The following is a 23327-nucleotide window of genomic DNA, read 5'->3' on the forward strand; positions in this document are numbered from 1 at the left end:
ATGATGGAACTGATTCTCATTCTGTGTTCAATATACTGCAAGTGATACTGAAAAGTTACATTGGTGGTTTTAAGAATGTGGTCTACTGAAAGGTAATGTAAAACAACAGGTAGCTGATAGAAAACCAGTTTAAACATACTTGCTGAGTTTAAGGCTAAGGAGCCCCAACTCCCCAAATGCCCTTTTCTTTTAAACCCAACAATAATCAAAATCACAGGATTGTTGTATCCCAATGGAAAAACCAATATGTTTTTGTTGGTTTGTTGTTAGGTTTTTATTAGCTTTTTTTTTTTTTTTTTTTACTGTATATGTGTTTGGAATTATGACTTTATACCATACAGCTAAAAAATACAGGATAAAAAGTGTTCTTTTATTGTCATACTGTGGAGGAATCTTCACTCTGTCATCACACCAGTCTGGTTTAGGCTGGGAGTAAATAAATAATAATCTTTTTTTGTGATTGTATCATTTAGCCTACTTTTGTTTATTTTGAAAAATCACAGTAATGTTTCTGTAATATTGCACTGCTTTGACATTTGTAATATATCCAATTATACATTGAAATACAAACTTTACATTTTTTGTTGCTCTAAGAAAAGCTAAAGTGTGCATAATTTACTGTTACTGGTTGCCCATGATACAGGCCTATTGGCCATTATATATATTGTTGACTATAGACCAAAATCTGCTACATTTTCAGTTACTATATTAATTGTATTGCATGGACCCTCGGGCAGACACACAGGAGTTTACGCCATACCATTTGGTTTTACACAATTTGATGAACTGAAAATTTGTTAAAAAATTTGCACCACTGAAGTACATTATATCCATCCAATTCCACTCTCCATCTTGTAATCTTGTCGTGGTCGGAGGCCCTATGTTAAAATCTAGTTTAAGACCTTCCTTGCTTTATATTTTGGCTGTTTGTAAGAGTACTGCTAGGCTGCAAGCAAAAATTATTTTCATTATGCATTATTCTAAATCATGAGGAATTATTTTCTTTAATAATTTACTGATTGTTTAGTCTAAAAAATATCAGAAAATAGTGGGAAATGTCCTCATTATTCCCTGAACCTCAAGTAATATTCAAATTGCCTTTTTTTTCCCCGACCAACAGTCAAAAACCCAAGGATGCTGAGTTTACTTAAACTATTAATCAGTTATCAAAATTGTTGCCAGTTATTTTTACGACAGTTTACGTCACTATCGTTATTATTATTCAAAAACGTTTTCATTCGTCAAAAAGCCGAAATTAACTGTACATATTTTAATCAAAAATTAAGATTAGTTTTCAGAGTCAGCCGCTTTAATGTTGTGAGCGGTAAATAGAGTTGATGTGACTGGGGCCGTGAACGCACCACGCCTGTCTGCTCTCTAGTTACAGTATGGCGGCTGGGACTTGCGGAGGAGGACAACTTCTTCTAGATTCCTTCCAGAAAACTGTAGGAAGGCGACGGCTATAACTCAAAACCGCCACAGCAAACACTACCTGGACTGAGATAGACGACGACAGCGCAACGTGTGGCTTGTACAGAGCTTTTTCCTGGATGATAATCGGGCTGGTGTGATGCGTGAGGAGCCGCAGTCAAGAAACTCCCCTGATTTTTCCGCGTCTGTTTCTGCCCTGACTGTCAGTTAGCCGGTTAGCTGTTCGGCAGCAAACCCCTTCATGCTAACAGTCGCTTGCAGGGCTCCGTAGTAGCCAAACCACTGGCTAGCTTGTTGCTTTATTTGCTCCAGGAGACAGGGATGGCATTTCGCCCCCACTCGGTAAGCGAACTGGTCGAGAAGGGTGGGGAGAAAACATTTGAGGACCTAGATGATAAGTTTGTCAGCACTCACTAGCCTAGCCTAGCCTAGCCTAGCTTGCTGGTACAACGCCAGAAAACGTTGGCCGACAGTTAGCGCTTCGCCTGTCCACTAGCGAGCTAGCCAATTAGCATTTTAGTTGCACAAGAAGACCAGCTAATCCCCGGTTCATCCCGGCTGAGTGTTTGAAACCTCTGCACTAACTAATTCAGACGAAGAGTGGGCACTGAACTGCTTTAGTTGGCGGACCTTTAATTGACCGTTAATGTATTACAACTCAGGGTGTTTTGGTATTCAGTCTTGCTAGGTGTCGTTAGCAATCTTATAGGTGTACTCTGGAGGGAGTGGTAACGTTAGGTAGCTAGCTAAGGTTCCCTGTATCAGGGCAACAAGGTCACTCAGATTATGACAAGCTGTAAATGACAAAAAAGATTACAGATGACACATTACTGAACGCCAAACGTGTGTAAACCGACTGGCGTGTAGCACATCGTTGAGTGTGCCTGTTGTTAGCTTGCTGCAAGACAAGACTTAACCCAGCTAGAGAGCGCGCTATAATTTAGTTAACTGATCCTGATAGACATCAAATAGTTTCCTGAACTGACAAGGCACTTGATCAACAGTCACAATTATTGACGTGAGCTCTTGCAGTCTTGGGGGACTAAAGATCAAGTCTGCAGTGGCTGACTGGCTTCCCTCACCTACTTCAGTGCTGGAAGAGTTTGATGGACGTGAAAGGCTGTTTGCCAGACTGTCAGTGCTATACTCAGTCATGTATGTCTTGACACATGGCACCCTGGTCTGTACATAGTGCCTGCTGTCAGATATAGGTTTCGTTATGTAGCTTTGGTGGACAGTCAGTGAAGGGAATGTCTTGTCTTTTTTATACCTGTTGGTTTGTTTTTTATTTTCATTTTTTTCAAACACAGGAGAGTCTTGTTGAAACAAAGTGGGAAAGCGGTACAGCCCGGGCTGTGTACAGTGGACAATGTTTATAAGTTAGTGCCTAAAAGCTCAAAGGACGAACAATTCTGCCTACATACAGGCCACATATATTGTAGGTTATTCATTGGGGATTGCAATAGAAGGCTGCCACTCTGGATCAAGAAAACTTGTCCCTCGTGTCTGGTTGGAGTAATACTCTCAAGCCAAAATCAATGCCTTCAGCGCTGGCTGTGTTCGCCTGCCGACCCAACTCGCATCCATTCCAGGAGCGGCATGTGTACCTGGATGAGCCAGTCAAGATTGGCAGGTCGGTGGCTCGGTGTCGCCCGGCCCAGAACAATGCCACCTTTGACTGCAAGGTTCTGTCCAGGAATCATGCCCTGGTTTGGTTCGACCACAAGACTGGCAAGGTAAGAGAAGATGATGATGACAATGTGATTTTGATTACTGTCGTTTCCCCACGGAATTGGCTTACCTCCAGGATTTCAGATGCATGGGGTGGAAATCTACCTGGTTGGATGTTTACCTGTTACCAGTGCTGTCACAAATACACACGCTCTTTTACATGATAACAATCTGGAGCAGGTTTTTCTCCCGTGTGTGAACTCTGCTCAGACCTGAACAAATTCAGTTAGTTTAAGGGCACGTTCACATTATGCATGTTTAGAGGTAACTGTCAAACTCTGGAGTGTTGGAGTTGTAGACATATCCAACGCTGTACTTGGAAAGTAGCACGTAATCCCAGTTAAGGACAGGAAATGTTCCCAAAACTCAAGGGACTATGGATAGAAAGATGCAGATGCTGTTCCTCAACCTAGGGAAGCTGAAAAAGAGCAGAACAAAGTGAAGTCTGGATCAGTTCTTGCTTTATGTTGCACCCTCTGCCAAAATATTTATCTAGTTGCAGACGGTCTACCAAACCCTGTATAATTAACAAGCTACATGTAAGTCATATGACTTCTGTATCCAAACTATGGCTGAATGAATGAAATACTACAAATACTTAGCTCTTCTCAACCATGGCAGGGTAAACTGGAACTTTCTGTACCTGGAGTCCTTCAGAACCTGTTTAGGTTGTAATCTTAACTCTTGTTTTCTGTTTACACTCTACTTTAACAACTGTGAAACTGAGGATGTATGTCATAATATGAGCTCTTCAAAATCGAATTAGAGTTGTCTGTTATGGAAATTTTCACAAATTTTAAAGACAGAGATCCATTCGACAAAGATTAACTTTAATTTTGTCATTGCACATTTGCTTATCTTGTTTCAAATACAATGTCTTATTTTGTTATTTGCCCTGATTTATAAAACAGGTCTTCTTCATCTCCACCATTTATTTTCACAAATAACAAAGATGTGCTTTTGGGGAACATTAAAAGTAAAACTGTCATGCACTAAAACAACAAATCAAACCATAACAAATAGAGAAAAGCCTTGTGACATATCTAAGTAATTTCTATCATTATGAAAGGTGTGAGTGTTGAACACAAAACTGCATTTCCTTGTTTGTATATTTCATGATTTTGTCAGAAGAGCTGCAGAGCTCATTTTCCAGACAGGAGTTAAACTTAGTCCCGGACTAAACAAAATTCAGTGCAGAAGTCCATTGAGGAATATCCTTAGTTGAGTCTAGGACTAGTCTTAATTCTTGTCTGGGAAACCAAAGGTCTGAGATCAGACGGATCAAATCTGTGCGTTGTAGCATCTGTCATTGTGTGGCTTCAGTGCGTCTGTAGTTTCTCCGTAGAACAGGTTGAACAAGCTGAGACAGCCACGGGATTACCCAGCTATGTGGCATGCAGGGACTTTGAAATACCCTGTGTGTGTTTGTGTGTGTGCACACAGCAAAAGCTATTTATAACGACACCAGTAGCGTCATCCTTTCCTCCTCTTCAGGGATAAATGGACACACATGGATTGACCAACATGCACACACCAACATACACTGATTTATTGGCACTTGTAATTCGCCAGTGTTTTGAAATGCATTGAACAGAGGATCAATAATTTTTGTTATTGATTAATCACCAGAGGTTTTCACAGCTCAGAAAAAGGCTGTGCTGGTACTCTTTTGAGCTGATTAACACAGTCAATTACCTCTCAGTATAACAAACCTTGTCACTGACTGGGTCTAAGTAATTTGCAGTGCTGAAGTAGCCCAATGGTATAAGAAAGACTTCAACAGTGTGGAATGAATTACAATAGGCACTCTATTTTCCTAAATGCAAGAGAACTTAAGAATGTCTGTTTTCTGGATAAAGACGCTTTTAAGATGTGAAACGCTTCACAAGGTGGGCATGTTTCCAAAGGGGAAAAACATTCAATTTTCTTGCTAGAAACTTAAGTCAATCTTTAAGTGGGACACAAGACTTTAGACCGATAATTTTGTTAGTGTATTGTGTATATGTATTGATAGTGGCTTAATGGTGTGACTTGGCATCAGTGTAGACAGTTTGTTGGCAAATAGATGTGACAGAAGAAATTTACTCATAGAAAACTCCAAGGTAATTTTAATGTACAGAATAATGATAAAAACAAAATTTTTATCATACGTGTATTTACCCAGGAATGTGAGTGCGAAACAGGGTTAGTACAAATAACATAACAATACCACAAATACAAAATATACTGCATTGAAATGTTGGAAATTATGGCTACACTGTGAAAAGGCAATGCCTCAGTGTTCACTTTTACACGCACACACACACGCACACACACACACACACACACACGCACACGCACACACAGGAATTAAGCACATAGACCTGGGTTGCATAACCAATACCTCATAACTGTAGGTTCCTCTTGCAGTAAGATGTTTGTCACATGAGTCTGTAGTTTACTTTTGTTCAAAACCAGCCAACAGTTTCACTTTACAGTATGATTTTGAAATGGTTTGATGCAAGTTTGTTGCTTTCATCTATACTGTTCTGCATTGTGCTTGAGAGCGTGTGATTGGAATACAACTCAGGAACCACAAGTAGAAAATGGTAAAATGTCATTGTAAGCTGTTGTAAAATACAGCACATATTGACACTTTGTCATTCTGGCGGCTTTGATGCTCAGCAGTTTGCCCCTCCATCTTGTCTTTGTGGGATAAGCTTGCACCAGAGAGGAACAGGTGTGATTGGTTGCATCCTGTGATTGATGAACCAATCAGTCGGCTCAGTGATCCAGCAGATTGCTTTATTATTGATGTTATCATTCTGTACATCAGAGCAGGGTCTACTTCTACTTTGAGACTGGAAGAGAGAGACAAGGACGCCTCACTCTTTGCTTCTGAGGGACTGATGGATCTTGTGTTTTAGATCACTGAAACTTGTTCATTTCTCTGACTCCACTGGAGCTGCTGGAAAAATCACAACACGGTGACATCATGGCTTTTACATTTGGTCAGTTTTATTGTTTTGCAGCCAGACTGAAATGTGATTAAGGATTGAGACCTGTAACACTGTAATTACATGTTATGCACTGTAGCCATCTGATGTCATGGCCTCCTGCTAGGACTGTTGCCTTGACACTGACTACTGTGAAGGAGGGATGTACTAATTGACATGAGCACAGCTGTTGGGATGAATATCTAGAGGGGTCTTTGAGAGAAAATAATTAAGTGTGTTCTTATTTAAGCAGCAGCCATCACAGGAAGGTCAGATCAGACCCAGCTGCTTGTCTCTTAACCCTGGAGGTCCTGGGATCTCAGTTTGGGAACCTCGGTGCTAAAGGAGCTGAGAGACCAGCCAGTCAGACAGCCATCAGTCCAACCAGGGGATCAGTCAGACAGTTACTCAGTAAAATACCCCAACAGTGAGATGAGATGTCAGTGCTGTGTCATTTACAGTTGCTTTCTTCTTCCTTCCTCAGTAACTTGTGAAATATGATTAACGATGTTGTGATTACATTGTGTATATGATATGATACGAGACTCCATCACTACATATTTTCAATTTATAGTGCTTTCTATTTATCATTACTGCAGCAACTACAGCCACCATACATCAAGAACAGCCGAAGCTTGTTTACATTCCATGAAAACAATATAAAAAACTATACAACCGTGCTAGGGGCCCAAAATGTTGCCAATGTTGGACGTAAACTGTTTCTTAACGCCCCTGAGTTTGGTTTGGATAACATTCTGAATGTGGAGATGTTGGATGCAAAGTACTTCTCCCTCACTGTTGCGGCAGACACACACACACATCCTGCCTGATCATAATTAGGGCTGGGTGTTGAATTTCAGTACTTTTATGGTACAGACTGTCAGTAGCACTGACAAAAGAGCCACACTGATGCACTGGGTGACATGCTCCTTCATTACCATGAACACACACACACACACACACACACACACACACACACACACACACTGTAGGTTATTTTGACTCAATTCCACATACACCATCCTGCTGCTGGAAATACACACTAGAGCACCAAATGTGTATTAATACCCTGCTGAAAATAGTCCCTAACAAATGCACTGTTGCCTCCCGTTTGAGCAATGTTTGCTACAAACTATACGGTCAGCTGCTTTAAGAAATTACTAAGACTTTTTAAAACATGAAACGACATATTTGTGAACTGTTGAGAAGTATTGAGAAACAGCATGTTGTTGGTTTTGGTCTTTTCATGGATTTTTTGACAGTAAAAAAACTGTAGAGTGACACCAGACTTAATACTTAGGAGTGTATGTTTGCTGTCAGTGCAGTAATGGCAGTAGTACTGTCCAGCTCTTATAAATCGTTTTGATTTTGACTTGTACTTGTAGGAAAACAACAGGTTGATTTAATAAAATTGATAAAGATTGCATTTCATGTAGGTTTTAGCAGTTCCAAGGCCATGAGTGCATGAATCATTGGGGGACTTAACTGAATCGAGCCATCATTAATGTGACACCTGTGCTTTTCTTGTTATGACCAGTCAACTTGTGTGATGTGAAAGTAGCCTATTATGATAGTATTACAACTTCCCACCGAGAATTGCTATCCAAGAAGCATCCTTAGAGCCGAGACAGGGCGGTTGTGTTCCTGTCATTAACTGTCATTAAACCAACCAGCCTGTCAGTAAGCTACTCAGAAGTCTGTCAGTCAGTTGGTAGTGTGCTCAGGCAGATACGTAGCAGATTAAACCAGATTTAGGACTCAGTGGAGATCTCTGTAATACAGCTGTATCACTTAGAGTTATCCAGCCAGTCATTCATTCATCCAGTGAGCGTACACTGAACCTCAACACGTGCCAGTTGACCGGATCAGACCAGGTTTATCCCTCTAGCGGGCATAGTTGTAACATGTCAGAACTACGTCTGGTAACTCCGCATACAGTCACAGCCCTGATGCTGAACATGGAAAAGTAAATAGAGTATCAGTTAATTTTAGCTGCTACTCAAATTCTGATTTTGGTGAAGCATGTGACTGATGAGTTTTTTATACCAGCTGGTTAAGAGCTGCTAGTTGGGAGGTGAAATGTTGTAATTGTCCAGCTTCTTGCATTTTTTCTGTTAGTATTGTGCTAGCATGTGTTCATACTGCTGCATCAGCGCTGGTGTGTTGCAGCTAAATTTGTCCTCTCTTGTCCGGCATGTTTCCCTGCTGGCGGCCTACAGTATGTGCTTCAATGCAATATCTCACATCAAGAACTGCAGCATTTCTCTTCAGGCCAGCATCATGTTTGGTCAGCTCTCTGAGAAGTGAAAGAATGCTGGGGAAGCCCAGACTGTAATCGTACTATGAACGTATGATTTAAAAGCCTTATCAGCTTGAAACTTCATGACTTAAACAGGTGTAAATTCCAGTTAGCAAGTAGAAGCTTGTACTGGCCTTCACTTAGGGAATATGCCTCTTGCCAGATAAAAATAAAACTTTTCCTTTTTTTTTTTTATTTAGTTTTTTTTTTTACTTCATAAAGGTTCCATGGTCAGTTATGTACTGTATTTAGCTCTCGGACTGTTGCTAATTTCAAACCTTTTTTAAATAAAATAAAATGAAAACTTATAATGAGAACATAAACTCCTGCTAAGACCGAACCTGTCTACTTAAAATATCCATCACAGAGGCTGTAATTCCATTGATGGGAATAAGTGCACTGTAAGTAAAACTGTGATATCATAGCTTTCCAAACTGTCAAATCATGGGCTTACAAACTAAATAAAAGTTCATCAAGCTAATGAAAACTAAAGGAAGTGGGAAAGACGTTTGTGTGTGATTCAAGCTGGGGGGGGGGTAGGTTTCGGTGATGCTAACATGTGTTGATGTTGCTAATATTTAGCATGTCATCATGTTGACTAATGGCTGATTTATGGTCTGTTAGAGCTGGTTTGTAAGACGACCCCAGTTATAAATCAAAAGTGTTTATACCTGATCCATCCACACTGGAAGGCAGAGTGAAAAGCTGGCCGTTACAGAGCGGGGAAGACGTGATATCAATTGAAAATGGGGATAACAGCTCACATTTTCAGACAGTCTCTGTGTATGCTTACATTTGATCTTTGGAGGATAAACCCACAGATTTTGGTAATAACGTCCTTCGCTCTTGTGCCGCCCTCAGGAAAAACTTGGCAAGAATACGTGAATCTAAGTGTTGTCTATTTTATATAACAATTTCAGTTCCTTGTGTGTAATGCACTTTATAGCCTCACTTATGTAGTAGTATGGCTATACAATAACGTTACAGTGCAAATTAGCACCGCTTTTTAATTTTGCACAGACTGAACCACTCCACCCCCACTGTTCAGATCACTGCTGTACATATGACTATATATGTAAGCACTCTCTGTTCCCCATACTCCAGCCATTCACCTCTGCATATAAACAGTTAACTACATTGCACAACTGTACATACACACTGTACCTATTGTAAAATATTGCATAACTTTTTCTGTAGTACTTAATCCTACCTGCTTTTTATTTGCACATTGTTGGCTTCTGTACAATGGCAATAGAGTTGAAGTTCTAGGTCAGTAAGTAGATTTAAGGCCTTACTGGGCAATTTGTGTGTTCATTAGACCTGGGTGTTACAATCTTGTCACAACAGCACTGTTTTTTTACCAGGACGTCTCATTGTATAGATGTTCAGGCTGGGTGAAAGATTGTTATTGTCAGTTTTGTTTTTAGGTTATGAGAACATACAAACACTCACTCCCGACAGTAGATGTGTCATTAGAATGCTCTAGGCCTCAGGTGGGGCTAGATATACTCTGAAATGGAGAACAGATTCTCCACTCCTTACCTTTAGTGACTGCTGAACTGTGAGCGCCCCCTAACAGTCAGTGTCAGTCATTGAGCATAAAATTAAGGAGAATGAATGGATGAGGTTATAGCTGCATGACTAGAATTGTGATTTGCGCAGCTCTCAGATCCAGGTGTTACCATGTTTTTGGCATTGACTCAAGGCCAAAATCTCTGAATAATTATAGCATACATGAAAACACAGACAGTTGAAATGTGTTGAAAATACACTGCCATCCCAACCCACACTGCACATTCAAGGAACCAGCCAGTTGATCACTTAACAAGGGCGCTGTTTTAATACAGCATCATTCACCAGCCTTTTTAGTCTGTTTGTGCACAGTTGGGTAGTTGGTTTGTGATAAAGACGAGCAGAGAGCTAATCAGTCAGTCAACCAGGCTGCTGGCGGAGAGCAGTGCTGACAGCAGAGCAGAGCTGTTTTCTGGTGTCACTATTCCACAGCATGGTAATGGCCTTAGTTTGAATACCAACACAGCACAGGAACGCTGTTACACAAACTGGACACAGCTCTATAACTCTCTTTATATCTGAGTGTGTGAGTGTGAAGGAATAAGACACTGTTGGCAGGCAATGAACCCTGGCATACTCAGCTTTGGCATTGTGCACGTTTGTATTCAGTGATAGGAATACTGCATCCAGACACTGCAGCAGGACGCCATGATGGACCATTGGAACTGGAAGTGACATTTATTACAGTTGTGAAACTAGCACAGACAACCAATTTACATATGTTTGTTTTACATGTGTTTTGCATATGTTCTTTTGCTAAATGTCCTGTTTCCTCTGACTTGTAGTGAGGTCAACAGTATTGTGGTTCATGACCCAGCGCTATGGAGGACAGAAGGCAAAGAATTGGAGCAGATTTTTGAGGTTGAGATATCAGTACTTGAGTTAAAGATATAATCAGTATTATGCAAAAGGTTTAGGCACCATTTAGATGAGCCATCACAGTGTATTGAAGGTCAGGGTTTTCCTATTAGTTAGTTACACACTTGTCTTCCTCCCACTTTTCATCCTATGTTGGCGGGTATACACTGTGATAATGGGCTGCGATATGTTTGGTCGTAGCTCTGTGGTCTATGTGAGAGAGGTTCAATGATGGTTATTGTCACATTCTGGGACAGAATTCATTTCAGACAATGTCAGAAATTTATGATAGCTTCTGCTACAGCCTACATCTACTAACCAACCAATAAATGCAGCATGAAATGATGCACTGATCAAGGTTGGTTGTGACATAATGGCACTAAGTTTTACTATCTTGAACTTGATACCTGAACATGCTGGGTCAGGTTTTCTAACTTGTTCATACATGATGCAAGCTGTGAGAAGGAATGTTTCTTTAGAATGCAGGGGTGTGAAATCCCATTTACTAATTATATATCTGTTGTATCACTCTATTCTACACCCAGCAGTATGCAGAGCTCTATATATACAAATCTTTTTGGCTTCAAAAATAGTGAAACTATCTTGTGAATACTTTAGTGTTTGGAAGATTGGCATCACCAAGCCATACAAATTAACATGCTAGCTGTTCACTTTGACCAGAATAAACTCGAGATGAGGGATGAACCAGTTGGGGTTCTATTGTCTGGTGAAACAACTCATGCTGAGTCTCCAGCTCTTCAACACTTCCTCAAACATGAGCATATTGTTAGAAGTCACCACCAGCCACCAGAACACATGATGCTAAATCCTGATGTGGTTTAGGTTGAGGTTAACTCAGTTACAGCAAACTCACCTGTCCAGACACTGCAGCAGTTTCAGAAGTCCTCTGTTGAAGTTACATCCAATGAGAATTTTTTCAACAAATTAAACTGTGAGGCGACTCAAACATCTGCATCATTTATTAAAACATGATTTAATATTTATGAAATGACACCTCAGTGTATTAAGTAATTGATTTTTCTTGACTATTGCTGCAAACTTGTCTTCATTGCATATAGAGTATCATAAAAATGTAACTGAAACAAATACCATTAAATGATAAAGCCATTTAATGGGTAAAGTGACATTATCTTATTTGAACATAAGACTCTGGATACTAAGAAGAACTAGAAAACACTGTATGTTAGCTACTTGATTTTAAAAACAATTGAGATTTTTGACACAGGAGAGACTCGGCTGTCTTGCATTGAGTCAAAAATAAAAAAATGTAGATGTATAATTTTGAAAAATACTCTGATATGATCCCTTCAGATGTCCAGTTTTGTCCATCTAACAATCCAAAATGTAACTACCATCTGACTCTCTTTTTCTTTACAATGTTATAAGCAGGGAAAGTAAATCCTGATATTTGAGTAGCTATATTCAGAAAATATTTGACATTTTTGTTTTATTCATTACTTAAATGATTAATCAGCCCTCTGTAGACCACTACAGAGACAAAGCTGAAAATAGGAAGCTAAAATCTGTACCCGAAACACTCAGACACTAATACTCACCTATCAAGGAAACACACACTCTGCAGGAATATTGTCACATGCTGACTGATAAAACCCTCTTTCTGTTTGCCAGTAGCAGCAAACCGCCTCTTTTGGAAATGGTGGAAGGAGTCCAGGCTTCAGTCAGCTGGCTCTCTGCACCGACACACTGGGATCAACTAACTCTCCCGCTCTCTCCATCTACAGCCTCTTTCAGACACGCACTGTAACCTATAAATGCTCTGCCAGTTTTACATGTTTAAAACGACTCCAAGTTAACTTTGAATAAGAATCTCACTTAGCATGAGAGAACAAGACGGCTAATGGCAAGTTGTACTAAATCTGTCACTGGCAAGTTGCACTAAACAGTTCTTTCACCACAAAACTTCTTGCTCTGGCTGGTTTGTGTGGAAGTTACAAAATGTCATGCGAGCACTGTAGTACTGTCCAAAAATTGTTCCACTATGTTTGAACTAGATGTCCTGATCAAAATCCAAGACTGTCTTTATTCTGCTGTGTTTTCCTGCTCAGCTGCTCTACTTTACACCAGTGGGCTCTGCATTCTGAGCATTTAGCTGCAAATTACAGTGTGTAAATGAAAAATTATTTGGGTGGATTTGCTAAGCTCCAATGCAAATTATTATTAAAGAGCAGTGTACATTCAGCTATTGCTAATTAATGTTAATTCTGTGAGTAACTGGAAGGCTGGCCAAAAAGAAACTTGTCTGTTGTCTGGCTTGTGTGCTCTCTGCAAGCTGGTGTCTGTGCTAGGCCAAAAATGATTTGTGAGGGAAGAAACTCCACTCTTTATAATCGTAATGGACTGAGCATTTCTGTAGCTGCATTTTCCCATTTAATCTTTCATTTATATCATACCAGTAATTATAAATTTTATATTTCTGAGCCAGAACCTTTCATTATTTGCATCATATAGCTCGTGAAAAACCGGGGCGTGTAACATTGAGTAGGTTACGGCTATTATTTCAATGTAAATATAAAGGTGCTACCAATATAAAGGTAAACCATCCACTGTTTGAGTCCTAACCTGGGGGACCTTTGTTGCATGTCATATCCCTCTGTACTACTATCTGTACAACTGCTATCAAAACTGCTGAAAACACCAGCATACTTTATGTATTAGCAACATTCAGAGCTGCAAGCTCCCTTCAGAAGCTACCACACAATGGACTTTTCTTGGGGTAAAACTGTCTCCCTGGAAGTTTATTTAGACACTGATTCCTCCGGTTCCTTCAAAGCTTCTAGTTTCCTGGGTGAAAGTTTCTGACTGTGGAAATGCACCTTAAGTATCAGACTGGACTCTGTATCAGCAGATGCCCAGTATTAAAGGACTTGATTCGGGACCAGGGCCAAAAAAGCTTGGTCGAGACATCCCTAGTTTCAACGGTCATTATGAAACTTTTGAAAGCCAATATCCATTCATTGCCATTGTGTTTTTCTTTCTATGGCTCAACAATACTGCTGTCCCTCATTCTAGTGGTAATATAACAGATTACCACCCCAGTCATGACTCGCCTTCTTCAGCGTGACCGATTCATTCAATAACAAAAAATAGTCTCACGCCTCAGTTCCAGTCCTGTGGTGTGACCAATCCTTTGACATCCAGCCCCACAAAGGATCCCTTTTCGTACTTGTACTGTCAATAATTATTAACACAAATTTCATGGCTTTTTCTTTGTTTGCCATTTAACTTTCTACTTTATCTCTGGGGTATAAATTCTAATTTTGATGCTTATTTGCTCTTTGTTCTGTACAGACATAAGTTATATTGGCATTGCACTGTAGTACATTATGTCTGCACTACATCAGTACTTTGCCTACAGTTTCTTGTTGTAGTTGTAATGCAGTTTGCACAAACATATTTACTGTGTTCCCTAATTCCTGCTATCCCTTCTGCTGCTCTCTTGTTATATGTATATTATTGTGACCATGTAGGCTATTTCAGATTTACATATTGTTTCAATTTCAAGTAATTTAATGTGTACAAACAACATAACATAAACACACATAAAATGAAGCATGTATGCCTGCATGCACTTTGAAATATTTTTTTCTTGCTGTAATTATTGTTATTGTTCATACTGGCCATTAAAAGACGCCTTCCTATCATGCTTCCAGTATAAGTGAAGGGTTAAGCTTATTTGAGCTTAAAGGATTTAGGGGGATCTATTGGCAGAAATGGAATATAATACTCATAATTATGTTTTGCATTAGCTTAGAATGAGCCCCTCATATCTACATAGGGGGCGGGTCCTCTTCCACAGAGCTGGCCACATTGCACCACCATTTCTACAGTAGCCCAGAGTGGACAAGCCCAACACTGGCTTGTTGAGATTAGAGAGAGGGCCTTTTACATCTTTACATTACCTCAAGGCTCCCGCTGGTTCTCCTACAGGCATGGAAAGAGAGGAGTGAGGGTAGAGGTTTTCAGTTGGTTGCAATCTGCAACCTCACCACTGGACTTGTGGTGAGGGAATGGTAACATAACGAGGCCATTTTGTACCAGAAAGATGGTAACATCGGAAGATACTGTCAGACTCACACCTCTGAAGGCTCATAGTACTTGAATTTTGTATTTTTCCGCACTTTATTAGTAACTACTTATACCAGTGTTTCTTTAGAGTGCAGGGGTGTCTAATAAAATCATCAGTTGTAAGGTTTTCATAAAGTCAGATTTTGCACAGACCAGTCAAGTGACAGTTTTTTTTATTTTTTTTTTTATAAAGTTAGGATAGGATCAGTAGTAGATGAACCTAAAATGAACTTATACAAAATGTTAATAACTTTTCAAAGTACAGTAGTATGTGAATAACTAATTTTCAACAAAAATGTTACTTAGCATCTCATAATTCTAAGGTCACTATGTTGCTACTAAATCAAAAGCATAATATCAACACATGTAAATGGTCAGTAATGCATGATCCTTAACATCGGGCTAAATGACCCGGTGCACCGGATGCATGGATGTAGACCATGAGAGCGGATCATCAGCAGCACTAAAACATTGCCATTATTATTACTGTCACCAAGTTACATTCACATTTAACTCATTTAAATTTATCATGAATAAAAAGAAGGATACTGGCTGGACAGTAGAAGATCCTACGCCAGGTTGAAGTGGACTGTTCTCATTTTAAAGAACATGAGAAAAAAATTGTGTTCCTTCATTCATTTAATTTAGATCTGTCTGTAGTAAAATAATGAGTTTTTTCTTAAAGGAGACTTACTTCTTCTTGCAGAGTAAATGTTGGACACTAGAGAAATAATCTCTGAGGTGGAAGTATTTTTAGTCGTCAAACTTTCGGTGGGACTCCTACGAGTGATTCTGAGTGACTTGATAAATACAGGCCTGGAGTTTATCTGTCAGCTGACTGCTACTATCTGTTAACACATCTGAGTGTTTATGTGTGTGTGTGTGTAGCGTCCAACCAAACTGGTGTCATGTGTTGACCTGCTGACTGGTTAAGTGGTTGTCGTGCCTGTTGACGGCCCACTGATGGTTTCCACTGTTTTTGGAGGCTGAGGGCAAATTAAAATCCAAACACAATTACATGGCATTCATTTGGCTGACACTAATGAGGGAGGAGAGGGAGGAGAGAGAGAGAGAAAGAGAAAGGGAGGAGGAGGACAGAGGGATAAAGGGATGCAGTGTTTCCCTGAGAAATGTTCTGTTAGTGGGTGGAAGTGGCGCAGGAATTCTGGTGGTGCTGAAAATCTGTCGAAAGTCTAGATTGGTTTGAAAAGTGGTGCATTTGTGTGACAATGTTGGGACTAAAAAAATTATCTCCCTGTTCCTCAATTATTTTCAGAGCCTTTTTAATGCAAAAAGCTTCCAGACTCACCAGCAGTCTTTAAAAATTAATACACATTGCCATGTAAGGATAATGTAACTTAAACATTTTGGTTTTCATCCATCCTGAATTAATAAAAAACCAATGGTTGTCTAGACAGTAGGTGCTTTTTGAATAATTGTTAATGAGGATAGAGATTAATCACTAATGGCTGAAGCAGATAAACACTTAAATGAATGGTGAGACAGAAACACAGATATGAGAGATTTTCCACTATTTTCTGACATTTTATTAACCAATGGACTAATTAAGAGATTTTTCAATTAAGGAAACAGTTTCAGCCCTAAGAATGTGACAAGATCAGACTCGCGTAACCTAACTCCTAGTAACTGGGGGAGTGGCAAAATCCACAGTTGGCATACCATGTATTCATTATCTGAAGTTATCTAGAGCTAATAAGAGGCCTGCACCTACTGTGCCAGGTAGGGATGTGGCTCATTAGCATTTGACTGAATCCAGTTCCAAATCCACTTGTTGAATCAGAATCATTTCAAATCCCTTATTGACCCATACGGAGTAGTTATCAGAAATCTGATAAGTAAGAAACCAATTTCAACTGTTTTGTATTACAAAAGATAAAACTTGATATTCAAGACTCTACCTTCTTCTGATCTCTTTGATAACACAATTGGTAATTTTATTTGTAATTCATGGACCAGTTACCAGACAGGCATGACACTGACACTAATAGAAACCACACAGACTCTATTGTCCTGAAGGGTTGTGTGGCTTTCACCACATATTTTATCTTTGCTCTGTGACATTCATTAACCCAGTCCTGACTCATCTTTCCTTTTGGCTGCGAGGGAAAATGGTGTTCTTATTTTAACATTTTTAACATGCTGGAGATAGAATGATAGATATTTAAACAAAGGACTTGTTGTTCCCCCGCTTGTCGTGAGGATCCTCCTGGATATTTTGCCGTTTTTGCCTTTGTTTCATTGATTTTCGAACATTTGAGCCCCTCTGCCATGTTTGTTGTTAACAGCTGAATTATCATTTGTTTGTATATGACATCAGTCCTTTGTTTATGTTTTTTAAACCAATGCCTGTAGTGTCAGAGAGAGGTAGAAGAGATATAACAGAAATAGATAAACATAAATGCACAGAAAACATGAATGAAGGTTTAATAATGGAGTCTGGGTATTTTACTGCCAACCAGATCCAAAATGGAACCGGTTATAGGACCCATCCGTAGTGATAATGTTGCTCATGATGCTGTGAGTGTCCACATGTCAAATGTGAGAAATGACAGACTGACGACTTTCACTGGACTGAGACTGAACCAGCCGTCTGCTGCTCACAGGTCGATGATGTCATGTCTTCTGTGTATGTATGTGTGAGACACATAGGTGAGTGTGTGAGAGCCATATGTGAGGTATATGACGCATAGTGTGTGTGTTGTTGCTGGGTGAAAAGCTCTATAGTTAGGTCCCTCCCTCCCTGCCTCTAGGTTACCATGGGGACAGGGTGTGTGTGTGTGTGTGTGTGTGTGTGTGTGTGTGTGTGTGTGTGTGTGTGTGTGTGAGTGTGTGTGTGTGTGTGTGAATATAGCTATCATGAGCTGTGAATTGGTAGCTTTTTGTAGCACACTGCAGTCGGATAAACGGAGAAGTGAACTACTCAGTGTTGTCTCTTTCTCTCTCTCGCTCTCTCTCTCTCTTTCTCTCTCTCTCTCTCTCTCTCTCTTTTTCTTTTTTGCATTTCCCTCCTTCTGTCCCTCCTTCCTCTCCTCAGTTTTCAGTCTGTGTGTCTCTGGTAGATCGACAGTGGTTTTCAGTCATGACGGAGAGCTAAGAGCTGATGAGTGAAACTCCTGGAACGACAGGCAGACAGGCCTCAGGCTAACGCTAACTCTGTGTGTGTGTGTGTGTGTGTGTGTGTTTGTTGTAATTTTTATTGCATCAGATCTATGTGTGTTTGTATGTCAGGTTCGTGTTTATATGTTTAATCCTCGTGTTTGTACACTTTTCTTTGATCAATGTATGTGTATGTTCAGTTTCCTGTCTGGTGTGTGTGCTTGTTTGTTTGTGTGTCTGTGTTTTCTGAATAAGTGAATGAAACAAAGTTGATGTGGTTTTTGTGATGTTAGTGTTTTATGGTTGTGGTTGTTGTCGTCATTCTCAAGGGTTCATGCTGTGTGAGTGTGTCTAAGTGACTTTAAATGATGTGTAACCTCGCTGTGTTGCCACTCTCATTGTGTATCTCTCTTTGCTGTGGAACTACAGCGTAGCCTCGGGACTAAATGATGAACAGTCATGCAGCCCTAAGTACTGATGACAGGAGAGTAGTGATGAGTTCATTGTGAATGCAGGGTTCCCACGGGTCTTTGAAAAAAAAAAAAAACGCCTTGAAAGTTTTTTTTGTAAATAGACATAAATTGACATGGGTCATTGAAAGTGCTTGGTTTTATATATTTTGTGCAAAAATAGAAATCAAACTTCATTTGATATTTGTTCAGTACGCTACATGCTGCTGTCTGCATGTGTCTCCTGCTGTCTCTCAGCTCTTCAGCTGATAAATAAGTCTCTGTCTTTGTTGCTCAACTTATACGAGATATTGTTTTGCTCTGCTGTGTTAGAGAAGGCAAGAGACCACATTGTCTGTCATCACTGTAACACAGCACAAGTGAGAAGTGTTTTATTGTTTTAACCTTCATCTGTGTTTCAAACTATGCTGTGCTGGGTCTTTGAATTTGAGGGAATTGGGCCTGGAAAGTCCTTGAAAAGTAATTGAAGTTCATGTTTAAGAAGGTGTGACAACCCCTTGATTTGAGGAACAAGAAACTTAAAAAAAAAAAAATCAAAATCATCCAAAAACATCTTTATTTACTGTGTATCCCTGGATATGTTAATAGAGCTGGATAGTTGTAAGGTAGCATGTTGCCAGTTTTACTGGCGGCCAAGAGCAGTAGTACAATGAAAACAAAAATCAAAGCAACTTCTTCATATTGTGCAATTATTAAACATGTTTTGACAGGATGACTTCTGACAGGATAGATCGAAAAGTCAGTTATTACTAGAATCTGGAAAGGCTATGGCTATTTAAAGACTATGGAACAAACCCAGAGGTTCAGGGGTAGATGCACTAATAAATGTGTTGTCTGTGGCACAGAAAGGAGGCAGGGAGAAAAAATATTTTGGCCTATGTATTGGGTCATCTAAGACCCTTTATGTCAGACCCGATGAACACCAATATAATGGGGTTTTTTTAGCTTGTTTTGCAGTGTGGCTGCTAGGATGGCAATATAGGTCAGACCGTCCACCACTTTGGTCTATAGTGGAATAGCTCAGCAACTACCAGATGCTTTGCCATGAAGTTTTACACAGACATTCATGGTCCTCGGATGAAGCCGACTGACTTGACACCTGATGTTTCATCTAGCACCATTATCAGGTCAAAATCTCTGTTTGTCCAAAACTTTGGTTCAAAACTTTGTGTTTAGTGTTATATTTCAAACCCTAACCTGTGTACAGCTGAGTGCATCACACCTCTCAAAAACTAACTTGTCATTAGTATGATAATATATCATGAAAAGCCATTGTTATTATTACATCATAGGGTGTATCATCTCCTTCCTGCAGGCTGATGGTGACATTCTGGGCATGACAGCTCTTGGCTGCTGTCACATGGCATAAACACTAGTATGATCTATAGAGTTTGAAAATTGCTATTGACAGTTGTTTTTGTGACATTTTTGTCTCGATTTCTCAAGATGATTCTCACGGGATTTGTTTTTGTGTGTCAGTTCTACCTGCAGGACACTAAAAGCAGCAATGGGACGTTCATCAACAGCCAGAGGTTGAGTCGCGGCTCGGAGGAGAGTCCACCCTGCGAGGTCCTCTCCGGAGACATCATTCAGTTTGGTGTCGACGTCACTGAGAACACACGCAAAGGTACGCACACAAACGATAATATGTTTACACACATGGACGCAGATGCAGAATGGAAAGAATCAAAGAAAGATGGTTGTGGTTAGGTAGAACGTAAAAAGGGTTTTCCCTCCTCTACCAGCCTTGTAGCTGATAATGCACTCATACAACCCTGAAATAATTACACTCGACTAACCCTTAAGGTACCACAGGGATTGTTTCATAGGTCATAGACTACATAATGTACATACACACAGAGGAGAGCAGATATTGAGGTCAAACTTTCAGCTCCACTAATATCACTTACATACTGGAGACGCATTCAACCTGCAGTGGACCTCATTCACAGGAGGCTGCTATGAGACGTTCATGTGTGAACATCACTGTTTCAAAAAGACCATGGAATGGAAATAATAAATAGAAATAAACAAAAGTACATTAGATATAATATAATAAATGTAGCTGAATTTCTCAGAGGAACCATTGGTTTCCATTCATTAACAGTATGAAAATGAATTGAGATGCACTTCAAATGTGCTTAAGTTGTGCTATCCATCATAATGAATATAGATCTGCTTTAATTTATATAAACAATACCATAATTTTGTGACGCCATGCAGTGCAGACCTTTCACATCAATTTGGACTTTAATTGCATTACAACTAGGGCTATGATTATTTTCATTATTGATTCATCTGTGGAGTATTTTTTCAATTAATTGTTTAATCTATAAAATGTCAAATAGAATTCTCTAATTTGAGAGGCTGGTATCAATTATCAAAATAGTTGCCAATTATTCTTCTATTAATTGACAAAACTGACCAAAATTGATACTGAAGTAACTTTAATGATAATGGATTACACATAACTCAAGCAAGTTTCTTGAGAGTAACTAATAGATTTTTTACACTGTGTGGAAATAAACCAACTAAAATGGATACCTGGAAAATTTACAAATGAATTAAAGTAACAAGTGTAAACACACAGCAGTATGGTTTGCCAAATCATTATCTTTGATGTAAAGATGACCAGTTTTAGCTGTTGTTAGATGAGCCTTAACTCTATTGTGAGCTCTCCCAGACGCTACCACTGTTTTAAATCATGTTTGATTTTATCTCAGCCAAAAACAAGATGTGCTTGTAGTTGTGGCACCAGGGAGGCTATTCTGAGAGGGAGGATGGCTCAGGTGGTAAAGCAGGTTGGCCATTGATCGTCGGGGTGAAGAGGTTTGATCCCCGACTCCTCCTGTCCATGTGTCCTCCTGTGTCTATGAGCAAGTCAGTGAACAGGGATACTGTTGATAGTGTTGTTCAGGACTTCTCTCCATGGTCTCTATGTTCAGTGATGATGAAGGGCTTTATTATAAAACTCCTCGTGACATGATGTGGACATTAACATGGTAGTTGTCTGTTTGTGTTTCCAGTCACCCATGGCTGCATCGTGTCAACAATCAAACTCTTCCTACCTGATGGGATGGAGGCACGCCGTCGAAGCGAGTAAGCATTCTCAGTTAACACTGGTGGTTAGATCGCGAGAGACTGATTTATTACTGCTCCTTCCTGTTTATCATTTGACAGAGTGAACCAGGTATTGATGTTTCAGTGTTTCTATAGTTACTGTAAATGATGCCGTTACTGCCCGTCTGTCTGCTCTCACACACAGACACACACACACCACAACACACACAACACACACACACACACACACACACACACACACACACACACCAAATTTCTGCTTGCATAGTAATGTAATTATTGTCAGTCTAGTTGTTGATGAGGCAGCCATGGGGTTACATGCTGCGAGGGAAATGGTGCGTGTGTCAGTGTGTGCGAGTGTGGTGTGTGTGTGAGTTTGTTGTTTTTGATCATTTTGATAATAATTTGAAAACTGTTTGTTGATGTTGGTCAGGTCATGGTGTGATGTTTACATTGCTCATGCCTGAGGGTTTGAGAATGAAGGATATTATGCTCATATATTATAGGATCAACAAACGTGTGTGTGTGTGGACAGTTAAATGGGATGTAGCAGACAGCAGCTGACCCAGCATGGAGCTTCTACTGTACTGGGAGTCCAATGTGAGTGAGTGTTTGTGTGTGTGTGTGTGTATGTGTGTTTTGTGATTGTACTGTAGATACCAATGTAGAACCTGTGTGTGTGTTGTGGTGGTGTGTGTGTGGGCCACGGTGCCATGGTGGGCAGTGCCTCTGCTGCCCTGCTGTCCAGCTTTCAGTCTGGAAAATGCAGACGAGTGTCTTGACCTGTATGAATACAGACTGAAACAGTCCCTTGGGTCTGTTCTGCTCCAGCTGTCCGCGTGTTGGCCGATGAAGAGTTCATTTCCATTCACATGTTTCAGGAAAAACACGCAGTTCACCTGAGTTGAATCATACATGAAATCATTCTGTAAAGACGTTGCTTAGTGGAGCAAGCACTGAAACTATCTGATGATGCTTGAGTGAAAGCCTCTCGTTGTCAGAGGGTCTCTGGTTTTGAAATTAGCTGAATCTGAGCTGTGGCCAAAATCTAATTCAGGGTTTCCCGCCATTCTTATCTCTGAGCCCCCAAAACATGCAAGAGTGAGCAGTGAGCTGGTTAGATGAAGAGTGTCCGCTTACTAGCTTAGATTAACTCAAACCTCCAACACATTATCACGGCATTGCGTCTTCCTCACAGTTACCCAAAAGATTGGAAATTCAAAGACTTCTACTAAACTGATGTCTCAGGAGTGCACAAATAATATTGGCTCAAATACGGCATTTTATTATTTTTTTTATATGATGATATTGATATTTTTATTTTCAATATGAACTTAAAGAATAAAATTTTGCCCAGTTGGATCAGTGTAGAGGAAGTTGCACCACGTTTAGACTCGCATACTAGTGATGCACCCATCATCACAAATCCACATATTACTTTCTCCACCAGGTCAAATTTTGGTGAAATTACATTTTTCATGAATCAAGTAGAGATTTACTTATCATGGTATTTAAGTCCTGTGCAGCTCAGTCTCCTAATAAAGTTCAGCTGGAGAGTGATGTGAAGCTAGGTTAGACAGATTTATTAATAGCTGAAGAATGTTTGTGCTCCTGGTGATAGGTTAGCCATCTGGACGTTGGCCAAATACGGCTTTATACAGTTAACCCCCGTGTGTGAGTAAACAC

The 23327-nt window shown here is 39.9% G+C and overlaps 1 protein-coding gene across 5 annotated transcripts in view; it reads left to right on the forward strand.

The window, feature by feature from the left end:
• The first annotated feature begins 1396 nt into the window (after positions 1-1396).
• Positions 1397-23327, forward strand: part of slmap (sarcolemma associated protein) — a 58395-nt gene continuing 36464 nt past the window's right edge. For all 5 annotated transcript variants that reach the window (XM_022742010.1, XM_022742012.1, XM_022742011.1 and 2 more), the window contains exons 1-3: positions 1397-3167; positions 20040-20187; positions 21587-21659. In XM_022742010.1, coding sequence (XP_022597731.1) covers positions 2970-3167; positions 20040-20187; positions 21587-21659 — 419 coding nt within the window. In that variant the 5' untranslated portion in view covers positions 1397-2969. The remainder of the gene's footprint in view (positions 3168-20039; positions 20188-21586; positions 21660-23327) is intronic.

The sequence above is a fragment of the Seriola dumerili genome, unplaced genomic scaffold (genome assembly GCF_002260705.1).
Source record: "Seriola dumerili isolate Sdu_G_001 unplaced genomic scaffold, Sdu_1.0 BDQW01000066.1, whole genome shotgun sequence".
Taxonomy (NCBI): domain Eukaryota; kingdom Metazoa; phylum Chordata; class Actinopteri; order Carangiformes; family Carangidae; genus Seriola; species Seriola dumerili.